At 35.9% G+C, this 13,641-nt stretch overlaps 4 protein-coding genes across 8 annotated transcripts; 2 read left to right on the top strand and 2 right to left on the bottom strand.

The window, feature by feature from the left end:
- The first annotated feature begins 1,155 nt into the window (after positions 1-1,155).
- Positions 1,156-5,318, top strand: LOC6578983. Of its 2 annotated transcripts, none has more exons than XM_015163403.3 (3): positions 1,156-1,462; positions 4,338-4,787; positions 4,885-5,318. In XM_015163403.3, exons 1-3 carry the CDS (start codon positions 1,402-1,404, stop codon positions 5,220-5,222), a joined length of 849 nt encoding a protein of 282 aa, XP_015018889.1. In that variant the 5' UTR covers positions 1,156-1,401; the 3' UTR covers positions 5,223-5,318. The 2 variants fall into 2 exon arrangements, with proteins under 2 accessions (XP_015018889.1, XP_002004880.2); XM_002004844.4 differs by having other exon boundaries at positions 1,157-1,462; positions 4,882-5,318.
- A 100-nt stretch (positions 5,319-5,418) lies between these two features.
- Positions 5,419-6,913, bottom strand: LOC6578982. Of its 3 annotated transcripts, none has more exons than XM_015163402.3 (5): positions 6,804-6,913; positions 6,499-6,723; positions 6,316-6,401; positions 6,005-6,161; positions 5,419-5,769 (listed from the first exon to the last, which is right to left on the bottom strand). In XM_015163402.3, the coding sequence occupies exons 2-5, from the start codon at positions 6,683-6,685 to the stop codon at positions 5,621-5,623; spliced, it is 579 nt and encodes a 192-aa protein (XP_015018888.1). In that variant the 5' UTR covers positions 6,686-6,723; positions 6,804-6,913; the 3' UTR covers positions 5,419-5,620. The 3 variants fall into 3 exon arrangements, with proteins under 3 accessions (XP_015018888.1, XP_002004879.1, XP_032585656.1); XM_002004843.3 differs by having other exon boundaries at positions 6,499-6,704; positions 6,804-6,911; XM_032729765.2 differs by having other exon boundaries at positions 6,499-6,711; positions 6,804-6,876.
- Positions 6,914-7,434: 521 nt separating this feature from the next.
- LOC6578980 lies at positions 7,435-13,637 on the top strand. Of its 2 annotated transcripts, XM_044010664.1 has the most exons (5): positions 7,435-7,574; positions 11,339-11,403; positions 11,843-11,910; positions 13,129-13,291; positions 13,363-13,637. In XM_044010664.1, the coding sequence occupies exons 1-5, from the start codon at positions 7,519-7,521 to the stop codon at positions 13,452-13,454; spliced, it is 444 nt and encodes a 147-aa protein (XP_043866599.1). In that variant the 5' UTR covers positions 7,435-7,518; the 3' UTR covers positions 13,455-13,637. The 2 variants fall into 2 exon arrangements, with proteins under 2 accessions (XP_043866599.1, XP_002004877.1); XM_002004841.4 differs by lacking the exon at positions 7,435-7,574 and having other exon boundaries at positions 10,979-11,403.
- LOC6578981 lies at positions 7,843-9,805 on the bottom strand. The gene is made up of 5 exons (XM_002004842.4): positions 9,698-9,805; positions 8,979-9,197; positions 8,817-8,902; positions 8,548-8,704; positions 7,843-8,315 (listed from the first exon to the last, which is right to left on the bottom strand). The coding sequence occupies exons 2-5, from the start codon at positions 9,154-9,156 to the stop codon at positions 8,167-8,169; spliced, it is 570 nt and encodes a 189-aa protein (XP_002004878.1). The 5' UTR covers positions 9,157-9,197; positions 9,698-9,805; the 3' UTR covers positions 7,843-8,166.
- Positions 13,638-13,641: the final 4 nt, after the last annotated feature.

Raw genomic sequence — 13,641 nt, 5'->3', positions numbered from 1 at the left:
GTATATTTCAATAAATAAAAACAAGTATATATTGGCCTCCTCATTAGTTAAAACAATATACAAAATGTAATTATGGCATAATTGTAACACAATAACGTATACGCCAACTGCCTCTGCTAAAAGGTTATGCAAATGCCATTGCACAGTGAATGCAAAAAAGTGTTGCATGCTTTTAGGTACTTGCAAAAATTATTTAATTATTCATGGGAAAATTCAATTTAAATTGAAAAACGTCAAGCACAACGCTGTGACAATGTTTTACAAAAAAAGCTAAATGAGTTCAAAGTAGACAAATTAGCAAAAGTGTTTGAAACTTTTAAATGGCTTGCTGCAAAAGTTTGAGCTGCTGCTGTTGCTGCTGCTGCTGCTGCTGCAAGAGCTGTTGCTGTTGCTGTAGCTGTTGCTAATGTTGCTGCATTTACTGACCATTAGCTCGCCGACCGCGTCACAAAGAACCAAACCACAAATCTAATTAGGTTGTAAAGTAAATGCAGCAGGAGTAGCAGGAGCAGCAACAGGAGCAACATCAAGCATCAAGCTCTAGATGGAAGCTGGACTCAAAGCAACAGAACAAAAGGTAGAAAAACCGCTAGCCACTGACACAATTATGCAAATCCTAAAAAATTTTTTCAATTTAGTTAGTTTGTATTTTTTTTTTTATTCGCAAAGCAGTACGAATCCTTTGACGTCAGGCTAACGGTCAGGACCGGTCGCGCCGCCAGGGGCAACACTGTGTGTGGAAAATCTGAATAACTGAATATCGCATTGCGCAATAGGGTATGATAATTGCACTTGTATACCTTTTGGCACACCTGAGCCTTATTGCCGCTTAAAGCCGAAGTGCTGCTCAACGGGTAAATGGCCACACACAGATGTCGGCCATGCCACCCACCGGCGGATTGGCCAATTGCTCCATGGCCATGCATATTAGACAATATCTAAAGCGAGGCGAGTTAAGTCGAGGCGAGTCGAGTTGCGTTTCAAATAAGCAGCTAATGCGATAGTTTTTGCGCATGCCCCAAAACCGTTGAAGTTGCTTGCCTGCCCTCTGCCGCCTGCCTGTCCCTCTCTCCTCCTGCCACCTGGCCAGCCGAGGCAGCAGGGACAACAGGTGCTCGTCGCCTGTCGGCTATAAAAACCCTTCAAGCATCCGACTCTGCCATCAGTCGACCGTTGTCAGTTGCCTCGTTTTGTGGAATCCGATCTTGTGCTCTGCTGCTCCTGCTCCTGCTTCGGCTCCGGCTCCGTCTCCTTGAAACTCAACTCTACTATTTGCTAACTAATAAATAATGTGCTCAACAAGTCTTTAGCCGAGGCAAAAGCTAAAGTCATACTAGACAAAATGTCTAAACTCTAATTATAGAGTTCCTTCTCAATTCACTAAAAATAAATTTATAAATTATGTTGCTTCAATGTTTCAATCAAAGGCAATGCATATCGCTGTTCCTGCTGCTGATGACGGGTAAGACAACCACGAAATTTTATAAATAATAATTATTCTTTAATCTATTAAATTTTTTCTTTATAAAAAATAATGTTATTTTCCTCTTTTTAGATTTATTTGATTTGATCCACGCATTAGATAATCTAAGCATTTTTAATTTTTTTCATTTTTATTTATAATATTTTGAATTTTTATTTTATTATATATATATCTATGTAAATATTTTTTTTTTTTTTTTTTTTTTCTTTGAGACTTTTACTATTAATTATTTAAGGACCAAAAGTTGGCATTCATGTTAATAAAACGCGTGTGAACGATGTTATAAAAACGTGAGTGTTTACTGGTGTGAGCTTGATAAGAGAGTGAATACGAAATAAGACTATGAAGAGTATAAGAGTATGAAGTGTGAACTATGAACTTATTAATAAATTATTTAAAAAACTAATTTTCTAACTTATCAAGTTTTTACCGTACAATTAAAAAAATACAAAAAACAGTGAATCCATTGAGCACAATGTAAATTGTTGCTGAGCATTGATATTGTAGGACGACAAATAGATTAAATAATGTTTATTTATAAATAAAATAATATAACAAAAAAAAAGCACAGAGTGCTCAATCGAAACTAGGTAATTCCCATGTTAATTGAGAACATTTATTATGAATCACCAGTGGGAAATACTTTCAATTTCCGTATGAGACTTTAGTCAAATACTGTAGAAATTTAGAATGAGAATGAAAGTTTCACTAATACTTTTAATTGAGGTAAAGAAACTTGACACTCAGACAGCTGTTCGAAACATTTTCTCTAAAACCGTACAAAATGCATTTGCTTTGTTGCATATAAAACAGATTTTAAGCCGAATCCGTTTTAGCGCAGAACTGACTCGACAATCATTGCGTTTAACTAAAACTTAAAATGAGGCACGCGTATTAATGAAAAATATATATTATTTCTATAACCCAAGTTCAAACTAAGTTGATAAAGCATAGTGAAACCGCACTCATTCGTAGCTGACCTCAGTTTTTTCTTAGAATTGGATTTGGCAATGCATATGACGTATGTATGTTTTTATAACAGGCTATAATAGTACACATAATTATATTTATAATCAGTATATGAACATATATATGCATATGTATGTATATAGGTATGCATAATTATGTATGGGCAGCATTTTAACAATTTGGTTAACCGCACTTACGCCGTTGAATTAGAATTATTTTAAAAGGCGGCATTGTTATACGTTTGTATAACAGTCAACTCCATATAACAATTTTGCAAGCTTTCCTTATGCAAATCAAAGTCTATTAACCCCGCATTCTTAACATTTGCGGTTTGTTTTATGCTTTCTTTTAGATTACTTGTTTTGAATGAAAATAATCGTTATATGTATATATGTATTTAAAAGGTTTTACCCCACTTTTAATTTAAAATCTAAGTTGATTAAGAATAACCAGAAAATTTATTACACAAGCAAAAAATAGCCACATTCCAAATAGTCATCTCTGAATATGAATCTTTGTATGTGTTTGCCTGTTTATATATATACATATATACATACACATTTTTGCATATATAGTATAAACATCAATCTGTGAATATATTTATATATATGTATATAACAATATTTGTATATTTGCTTATATGTAGTATAAACTCTACAGATAACCAGAAATTAGCCCTATTTGCTTACGAGCAGAGGGAAACCCCCCCACATTGATCATTGTTTAGTTTAAATTAATAACATGAGACGTGCAAATAATGAGAAATTATAGTATAAAATAACATCCATGAAACAAAACAAAAAAACTAAGCTAAAAACAAGTTACATATATCTGATTGAATTTTATATAGAGTTGGAGTTGTTCAGTTAGACTATATATGTACATATGTACGTATGTATATGACAATGTATCAATGAATTACACAATAATATGAAATTTATATATAAAAGTTATCGGAATTTTTTATTTACACTTGTTAATATTTTTTCATTTGTATATTTTACTTTTATTCAGCATGGTTGTGAAATGAGCTCACTATAGACGACTGATAAAGAACTGAACTTGTAAGCATGCATTCGTACAGAACAGTCACACACTAATATTAGTTATATAATTATTATTATAATATATATAATACTAGAAGCGTGACTGGAATAGCTTTATCTTTTACAGTTTTTAAACTAGAAGCAAAGTTTGGGATTTAGGGTTTAGCTGGAAATACTAAAATGATATACTATGTGGAGTCTGGCATATATTAAGCATTCTTTTAAAATATATGTACATATAAACTTGATATAGCTTTTTGTCGTAATATATCAAAAATACATTTTATTGAAAATTTAAATTCTGATTTATCTGATGCCTTCTTCAGCTCTTATCCCAAGTAAAATAAGTCTATAAAAATATGAGAACATGTAAATTACTCAAGCATTATCAGGCCTAATAAACATACATATACACATTATATTGCAACCAGGCACAATTCAATCAATCTAACTCTGATCCGTACATTATCAGGCCGCATGAATATTTAACTCAACAGAGCAATTCCACAATTTAATGAAATCGAAACAGAAATTTAAAAGCGTTCAACATTAACTCTGATTCAACTGGTGTATGTCTGGTGGCATATGACATGGATACATACATATGGATACATACGTATGTCTGTCTATCTGTCAGCTTAGCGATTGACCCTCAATTAATATTATTGTTTTCCTTTTTTGTTCTGTGCATATCAGCAATTAAAATCTGCAGGAGCCCAAACGGAAATTGAACATCCGTTCCAGGCACTAGAAAATATGAATCCCCGTGGATACGAATATACATATATACATACAAATATATATACATATATAGTAAATGAATGCTACTTGTTCCACAGCATCGCCCATGCAAATGATGGCCATCGATGGCAGCTCAAAGGAAGCGTTGGCGTCGTCCTGGAGCAGCAGCAGCATCAGCGGCGGGGACGACAGCGACGACAGCAACTGGCCAGCGAGCAACTTTTATGGCAACGGAAATCTGTTGCCAAATATTGAGGCCAGGGAAATGGTTCCCGAATTTGTTGACATGGCTTTCAATTTCCCGCCGTATCCGCTGAACAAGAACAGACATTGGCGCTCCGATAAATACTTGAAGGAGCTGGCCCAGGTGCATCGGACATGGCTGCAATCTCCGGCAGAACGATCTAGAACAAAACTGAAACGTGGCCTCCAACCGTATAGGCCGACAATGAATCTGAACGATTACGTGCTGCAGCCGGATGTGGCCAACTACTACTATAAACGTAAACGCGAGTCTAGTTCACGCTTTAAGCCCTCCATCAGTGCTGGTGATTAGCTGCCTGTTTAGTAGCCCGTCCAACCTGTTGCTAAGTGAAGTATCTCTCTTTCTCTCCCACCAAACCCGCTCTCTCTTACTTCCAGGAGTAATGACAAATCTGGGTGATTTCTTTAAGCAGCTGAAGGCGAACGTTCACTATGCCGAGCAGTCGAAACATCAGCTCGGCGAGGAGGAATCCCAGCTGCTCGAGGGCGTGCATCCGCATCAGCAAATGATAATCGACGACGATGATGATGATAACGATGCGGGTGCTTTGGATGGCGCCGACTATGATTCCGGGCAGCCGTCCGATCGCAAGGGCTCCAAGCTGCGCAGCTATCGACCATCGCAGAAGATACGCTCGCTGGTGTCGCGTAATCCCAATGGATATCGAGGTTCGCAGTTTATTGATCCCAGCTACATGTGGTTGGGTCTGGGCAAATGACCATAAGCTGCTCCATCAACAGGTTGCAACGATTCGAGAGATCCTCTTCTTTCCGCCGCGCCCCGCCCCTAAAACTTTTCAATCTTACATCTGTGTGTGTACATATATATATAAATATATATATATATTATTATTATTATTAATATATTATATTATAGCAAGCATTAAAAAATGCGCCAAAAAATATTTCATTCAATTTACAACAAATTCTGAGCAACATATGGCTCTGCATATATTCAAGTAAGTTTTTATATATATATATATAGATGGGGGACTTTTTTTTCTCTGTTATAACAGTTGATAAAGTAAGGAAGTGGTTATGTATCTGTGTTCGAATGTGTGTATTAAGTGTCGTAGTGCAGAACCAAATTGATCGATTTTGCTCTGATGCTTCGCTTTCAAATTTTGGTATAGCTGGGATAGGTATTACCCTGATTTGGTACAGCCATGCCCTGTGTAGCAGTTATCAATGGACGCTGCTGCTCGCGTGTTTGCTGAATTTGCTTGAACAGCGAGTAGATTCCCATATAAATGTAGATTTGCAAAGCTAAAACAGAAATGAGAAACCAAGGCGCAATTAGCAATGTATACGAAATTCCAAGAATTCAAGTATATGTATATGTATAAAAATAAAAATATATAAAGGGTGTTTCCTCGGTATGTGCATGTGTATGCGTGAGTAAGATAAGAAGACTACCAAAGCCTTGTAATCAGAATTGCAATGTTCGTATGTTTGAATGTATGCTAAATTTACATCAATATCCCCAACAAGTGTGACTCACCTAGTATAAGAGCAGTGGGTATCAAAGCAGCTAGAACGCTTCCGAACTCGGCGCCAGAGGAGAACGCGGCGACCAATAAAGCCAAATGATAAACAATGCTAAAGACAAGTCCAACGGCAGAATTAATCAGCCATGGCAGAAGCATCAGATGACGTTCCTGTGCATAAGAGTAAAAGAGATGAGCATACGATGATTGCAGACAAAGCAAATAAATAGAGTAACATTATAACAGAACGGATGACGTTTGCAGTTTACTCTACGATCCCCTCCCACCGATCCCCTCACTCTTACACTCTTTCTCACTCATTTACCTTCATGGTGCCAAGAACTAGCAGGGCCGATGACAATAAGTTCAGCAGAATGATCCCCAAGTAAACGCTGCATCCGATGACAATAGCTGCAAAGATAAGATATGAGCATTTTAACGCACTTGTTTGATTTCTCTAAAACATTTTTGCTCTCTCTATCTCTCTCGCTCTCCTGCTTTTGCTTACCTGAATGTACTTCATCATAGGTCGCTTCTTGAGGTTGCATCTTATCGACAATTCCCTTAGCAATAACATCAGCATATCCCAAAATGGTGGATAGCAGAATTACACCCAATAAGGAGCCAACAATACCCAACCAGCCGAGCACCACGCCGGCGGTATTGAGACGCATGCAGCATAATCTTGTCAACATTTTTCACTCGTTGTTTACACTAGATTTAAACGAAATTTCTATGGATATTGCAATTGCAAAAGCACAAATATTTATATATGCACAAATATTATATATACATATATATAACCACACGAACCTGAAACTAGAGCTGAGTAATCGCTTCGTCTACGTCGCAATTGAGAATGATTTCACACTGACAATGCGTTTGCAAGTTAACTGTTGTTTTGCGGAATCGTGCAGGGATGACAGCTTCAAATTTATTAACAGAACATTGATGCTGCGTATTTGACGTTTGCGACCAACGCAACGAACTTAAGTGTTAAGTCGCGTGTGTATTTTGATTAAAATAATTTAACAAATTAGTTTAGTAAATAATATTTATACAATTATACAATACACCTATGTATTATCATGAGAGAACTTTTAATGTTTTCATATTATAATTATAGACTATTAACAGTGCTGTAAGACGACTCACTAGGTAATGTTAGATCTGCAGTAAGCATTGCATTTACTAACAGCGCACAGCATTGCCAGACTGTTCTAAAAGCTTTTGTTTAGTTGCAGCGAAATTTTAAAATGTGTAATAACTGTTTTGTGTGTTATACGTGCTCTCACACGTGAACACGCCACTCGTCAGACAAGTAGAATATTATTTTTAAATGCCACTCTCTCATCTTTCTCCCTCTTGTTAATTAATTCTCTTAGGAGCAGTAAAGACGTTAAAGACGAGCATTTAGTTGTTTTCAGCCTGTTGCGCGCGTCGGTTTTGCATTTAAGTTGAGAATCACGATCAGTTGCGCTACGAAATTGGCTGAAGCTCAAATAGCAATGAAGTCAAACATTTGAAAATGAAAATCGAGCTAACCGTCGATCGTGGACCATGCGACACAGAGCTGCGCAGCTGGTGTTTGGGCATTGTTATTTACTGAGCCGCTTTGCCACTTGATTCGTCCAAAATCATAATAAACTTAACGCTTCCAATCCTATTTCTAGGATCCTCACGAAAATGAGTGCTATCTCTTGCTCTGTGTTTTTTTTTTTTTTTTTTTTTTTTTTTTTGAGTTTACCCAAAATTAATTTTTTCTTTCTATGCAAATCCACTTCGTGCAGATTTGTGTTTTTTTGTTGACAAACACGTGTTGCTCAAACCACGAAATGATTTCAAAAGATTGTATGATAAAAAATCGTGTATCGATACTTGTATTCATGATTTTTAGTTTTCAGTCAAAACTTTTAACAAAGATAAAAACAAAATAAATCGTAAGTGATAATTAAATAAAGCTAAAATAGAACTAAATTAATGTTTTTTTAATGCCAGAATTCCCGCAACCCGCCGCTTTCGAATTTTTTCCGCATAAGGACTTCAAATAAAGTCTGATCTGACGTGAAAAAAGCTAAAGTGTCAGCTCTGGTGATTATGTATCTGTATTTGAATGTGTGTGTTAAGTGTCGCAGTGCAGAACGAAGTTGTTCGCATTTGCTCTGATGCTTCGCTTTCAATTTTTGGTATAGCTGGGATACGTATTGCCCTGATTTGGTACAGTCATGCCTGGTGTAGCAGTTGTCAGTGGACGCTGCTGCGCGCGTGTTTTCTGAATTTGCTTGAACAGCGAGTAGATTCCCATATAAATGTAGATTTGCAAAGCTAAAACAGAAATGAGAATTCATGTATATATATACATATATATATATATATATATACAATATATATATATATATATATATATATATATATACAAAAAAATGTACATGTGTATGTGTGCGTAAGATAAGAAAACTACGAATGTCTGGTAATCAGAATTGCAATGTTTGAACGCTTGCAGGTGCGCCAATAATTGACTTCTGTATTTACATCAATATCCCCAAGTGTGACTCACCTAGTATTAGAGCAATTTGTATCAGAACAGCTACAAGGCTCCTGATATCTTTGCCAGCGTAGATCACGACGTTTAGTACAACCAGGTGATAAACAATGTTAAAGGCAAGTCCGACGGCAGAATTAATCAGCCATGGCAGAAGCATCAGATGACGTTCCTGTGCATTAGAGTAAAAGAGATGAGCATACGATGATTGCAGACAAAGCAAATATGTAAATAGAGTAACATTATAACAGAATGCACTCTCACACTCCTTCTCCCTCATTTACCTTCTTGGTGCCAAGTACTAGCAGGGCCGATGACGGTAAGTTCAGCAGAATGAACCCCAAGTAAACGCTGCATCCGATGACAATAGCTGCAAAGCAAAGATATATTGTTTGATTTCCGTTAAACATTTTTGTTCTCTCTCTCGCACTTCTGCTTTTGCTTACCCAAATGCATTTGATCATCCCCAGAAGACGTCTTTAAGTCAAGAGCCTTAACAATATCATCGTTAAATTTCAAAATTGTGCTTAGCAGAATTATACCCAACAAGGAGCCAACAATACCCAACCAGCCGATCACCACGCCGGCGGTATTGAGACTCATGCAGAAGAATCTTTTCAACATTTTTCACTCTTTGTTGTTTACACCAAATTAAAACGAAATTTCTATGGATAATGAAATGCAAAAGTCAAATATTTACATATACGATATGCAATATGTATGTACATATCAGTGATGTCAATTTTGTTTTGGAAAAAAAAAAAAAAAAATGTACGTAAATTACGGAAAAAAAAAAGAACAAACAAATTTTGCAATTATACAATATTTGTAGATTATGCAGAACGATATTTTTGCTTATAAGTCTCTTTGGGCATTTTATCACTCTATTTGTATTGAACACAATTACAAACGATGTCGATAATACATACAAAGCACATACACAATTCAATTTTTTCTTAACCAAATACCGGTACAATACAACAATTGGAAAAATAACCAACCGACTGGAAAAATATGAACACGATTCGCATTCACGAAAAAAGGACAGATTTCCGAATAGAGAATGTTTGATACTTTTTCCAGACAAAGCCTTTAAAAACAGGACAGATCTGTCCGGAAAAAGGACAAATTGGAATCCCTGGTACATATACATAATTACACTAACCTGAAATTAGAACTGAGTACTCGCTTCGTCTACGTCGAAATTGGGAATGATTTCACACTTGCAAGTTGCAATGCGTTTGTAAGTTAACTGTTGTTTTGCGGAATTGTGAACTTTACGGAATTGTGAATGACAGCTTCCACTATTAAAAGACAGAGTAGGTTGCGCAAAGAGCAGTCCCGATACTTTTAATGCTAACTAACTCTTGTAACGTCATATTTCCAGATTGTGCTCTGTTATCCTAGCTGAAGATTGGTAGGCACTTCAGCAGAAATCGGCTAAGTGGTCGAAAATAACCAAAATTAAGTATATATAAGGAAATTTCAATAGTAAATATCTTTAAAATGGTCAATCCCTAATTTTATTTCCATACAGTAAAGAAATTAAGTATATAATGGAATGAACGGGGAGGCCTCTCGAAAGCAACCAAGGCCAAAACGGCCAAAATATCAGCAGGAATGGTTGATGAACATAGTTAACTAGATTTTCGCCATCAGTATTGTTTATTTATGTCAATTTACGTACACATTGATTCTGCATCAATAAAGGTGCTGCTCACACCTGCTGTCATGTCAGAAGCATCCGATAGAATAAAATAAAATTGGTGTTTTAATTGTCAAGTCGAAAACTTAGCATGATTATGAGTATTGAAACCTAAGGAAACATATAATTAGCCTGAATCAGCTCTAAAAACCTAGGCAGAGGCTAACAATGCTGCGTATCATCTATGGCCATCGGATATAAAGATTTGTAATATAAAGAATGAAATTAGTACATATAATGATGCGGATTGATGGGAAATGCATAATACTTAGTAGTAACTCTTTAGTTTTACAAATTCAAGCCTTAGATAGTAAGGTTAAATCCATTATATGCAAAAGTAAAAGTGGTCAAGGGATTGCATGATCAATAACTGCTTAGAAAACGGCTTAGAGTATAAAAATTAGCAAAAACCTTTATATTTTCCGAGTCGTGAATCTGTATAGAACTTGTGATTAGCCGCCCAGCTCGTTTTATTTAGTCTACTAGTTTTGAAACAAATAGCAGTGTCAAAGTTGCGTGATTTTCATACAAATTTAAACGCGCGCGCACCATTTTCTCAAAAAATGACGTCGTGCTGTTCGCTTTGCATAACCTCATCACTCAATCGTGAGTAAGCGTTGCATTTCCTAAGAGCGCACAGCATTGCCAGACTGTTCCAAAAGCTTTTGTGTAGTTGCAGTGAAATTTTAAAATTTTTACTAACTGTTCTAGTCTGTGTTATACGTGTGAGATGTGAAGCCGCCACTCGTCAGACATGTAGTAGATATGTATATTTTTAAATGTCACTCTCTCATCTCTCTCCCTCTGCCCATCTTGCTAATGAATTCTCTGTGGAGCAGTAAACAACGCTCACTGGGGAGATGAAAGTGTATGTGTGTGCTAGCAAGTTTGTGTGTGTGGTGAGGCGTAGCAGAATTTAAAGACGCGTATTCAGTTGTTTTCAGCCTGTTGCGTACGTCGGTTGTGCATTTAAGTCGAGAATTACGATCAGTTGCGCTACGAATTTGGCTGAAGCTCAAATAACAATAAAGTCAAACATTTTAAAATGAAAATCGAGCTAACCGTCGATCGTGGACCATGCGACACAGAGCTGCGCAGCTGGTGTTTGGGCATAGCCATCTATACGCTAGTTTCCATAGCATTAAATACGCTATTCGCGCCCAGTGGTAAGTGAAATTCTTATTGGAAATGCTTTTCGAGTTCGTTTTTATGAGTGTGTGAGAGTGAGTGTGAATGTGTTTGTCTGTTTTGGTTTTTGTTATGTTTAGCCGTTCCCACATTTTTGAAATGTATGCATGTATACGTATGTATAAAGATACATATAATTATTTATACATGTATGTATGTATATATGTAGATATACGTAAATATAAAGAATGAGCTAATACTTCTCTATACAAGGCTTTTCGAAACGTGTTCTCAACGACGAGGGCGAGCGTTGATTCTTTTTATTTTTTCATTCAGTTTATGTTTCGTTGTTTTTGGTTTTTTGTTTTTGAATTACATAGATAGTTTGGAATTTTTGTGCAAGTCTGTCGCCAAGTTTTAAATACAATGATGATCACACAGAGAGAGATTAATTCTTATTATTTTTATTTTTTTCAGCTCTGACTTTTATTGGATTCGCAATTGCGGTCATTACAAATGTTTGCCTGCTCATTGGCTGTCTACGGGTAAGTCTATACACTACATACATATACAGTGCATATATGGTACATATATATATATATATATATATTTTTTTTTTTTTTTTAATATTTATTTCTTGGGCATGGTTCCGGTCCCACTATTTTGTTGATAAGCGTATATCTTAATGCCAAGATTGCTCTTACAAATTTACACTCCAAAAAAAACACAAATAAAGACATATACACACAAACTTATGTATGCTCTAAACGGGCAACAAGTGTTATATTTAAGAAAACAAAAATTCTAAATATAAAACTGTGCCCAATTGGGTAGCGGGGCATATGCACACAGTAGATACCATCTGTTCTCAAGAAAAACATGATTCATTGCTAAATGAGATTAAACATTTGCTGTCTACCCTTTCGAGTCTCCGACTGCATTAACCTAATCTGCATACATACATATAATTATATTATTTTTGTATGTACGTAGCCATTATTTGATACCTTGACTTGGATGAGATCAGAATGAAAATTGTGATGTAATCACTTACCAAATGAAAATCCAACTTTGAGTTGCTTCAGTTGCAATTGAAGTTTTCGCAGTGATGAATCAGCTTGCATGGAGTAGAGCTTATTAGATCATGTGCATTCCAATAAGAAACGTGCATGCAATTGGCGTATACGATATGAGAAAGCTGTTGCTAGTGAGCTCAACGATTGGACTGTACGATAACCAAGTCAATATTCCAATAGGATTTGTGAATACCGTATTCCTATATTCCAGTATTTTGGCAGTTGCCAACGTGAATGAAGTTTTAAGTGATCAAACTAGATTTTGCAATTGTTGTAAACGATAGTTCAATGACTTGACAGTCGCTTTTAAAATTGTAACTATATAACCTATGCGATTATTCGTATACGATAGTTCACTAAATAATCTATAGCTTTTAACAGTCAATACGGTATTAGATTAATACAGCTGTTACTGATTTTTGTTTTAAGTATTATTCTGATGGCTTTTAATTACTCAAAAGCAGGGCATCTAATAGTCGCGCTTAGAATTTTTAGCCATGTACAATTCTTTTAATTAGCTAATGATAATTAACTTTCTACGTTTAACAGTCAAGGCATGGCCATGCATATTTATATGCGAGGGCAGCTTAAAAAGTTTGTGATCTAATAAAATATTGAATATATTGAGCATCCACTTTACATGTCTATATATTAAACAATTTGTTTTGTTATTGTTTCTCTTTGTAGTATAACCATATCTTGGTTGGCATTTGGCTCATCTATGCCCTGCTGATTGCCATCAATTTTCCGTTTGCCATCTTTGGCACCATTTTCCACTTTGGTGGCTATCGCGAGGCGTCCGGCTTCAACAATGTCATCCTCGCGCTGCTCTTCTACATTGTGGTGATGCGTAAGTGAACATGAACATAAAATCATATATAAAATATTTGATATTCATATATCCTTTGCAATTCCTTTCAGTTATTTGCCTGTTCTGCGCCCGCATCGTCTACTCGTATCATCTGCAGCTGAAGAACCGTCAGGGAAATCCGCAGCATACGGTCGTCGTTTGAATCTCTCTTAACTCTTTGCATTTCACGTTAAATCTCTATTCGTTTTTCATTTATTTTTTCTATTCTAATACTTTCTCGAATTGCATTAGCTAGCAGATTCGTGTAATTTAAGAGTTTACGGAGTGCCTTCATTTTATACAAGAAAAACAAAACGTATTTATAAATAAACAAATGAATATTGAACACA

This window comes from Drosophila mojavensis, unplaced genomic scaffold (genome assembly GCF_018153725.1).
Source record: "Drosophila mojavensis isolate 15081-1352.22 unplaced genomic scaffold, ASM1815372v1 contig_80, whole genome shotgun sequence".
Taxonomy (NCBI): domain Eukaryota; kingdom Metazoa; phylum Arthropoda; class Insecta; order Diptera; family Drosophilidae; genus Drosophila; species Drosophila mojavensis.
Note: the sequence above shows the minus strand (reverse complement) of the source record. Positions and strands in the feature narration are given on the sequence as shown.

Coding starts and splice junctions, on each gene's coding strand:
- LOC6578980 (XM_044010664.1), top strand. CDS start 7,519: ATGAAAATCGAGCTAACCGTCGATCGTGGACCATGCGACACAGAGCTG. Junction 11,404..11,842: donor TACGCTATTCGCGCCCAGTG/GTAAGTGAAATT, acceptor TATTTTTTTCAG/CTCTGACTTTTATTGGATTC. Junction 13,292..13,362: donor CTTCTACATTGTGGTGATGC/GTAAGTGAACAT, acceptor AATTCCTTTCAG/TTATTTGCCTGTTCTGCGCC.
- LOC6578981 (XM_002004842.4), bottom strand. CDS start 9,156: ATGTTGAAAAGATTCTTCTGCATGAGTCTCAATACCGCCGGCGTGGTG. Junction 8,903..8,978: donor GGATGATCAAATGCATTTGG/GTAAGCAAAAGC, acceptor TTTGCTTTGCAG/CTATTGTCATCGGATGCAGC. Junction 8,705..8,816: donor TAGTACTTGGCACCAAGAAG/GTAAATGAGGGA, acceptor TCTAATGCACAG/GAACGTCATCTGATGCTTCT.
- LOC6578983 (XM_002004844.4), top strand. CDS start 1,402: ATGTTGCTTCAATGTTTCAATCAAAGGCAATGCATATCGCTGTTCCTG. Junction 1,463..4,337: donor GTTCCTGCTGCTGATGACGG/GTAAGACAACCA, acceptor CTTGTTCCACAG/CATCGCCCATGCAAATGATG. Junction 4,788..4,881: donor TAAGCCCTCCATCAGTGCTG/GTGATTAGCTGC, acceptor TCTTACTTCCAG/GAGTAATGACAAATCTGGGT.
- LOC6578982 (XM_015163402.3), bottom strand. CDS start 6,685: ATGTTGACAAGATTATGCTGCATGCGTCTCAATACCGCCGGCGTGGTG. Junction 6,162..6,315: donor TAGTTCTTGGCACCATGAAG/GTAAATGAGTGA, acceptor TCTTATGCACAG/GAACGTCATCTGATGCTTCT. Junction 5,770..6,004: donor ACCCACTGCTCTTATACTAG/GTGAGTCACACT, acceptor TTTCTGTTTTAG/CTTTGCAAATCTACATTTAT.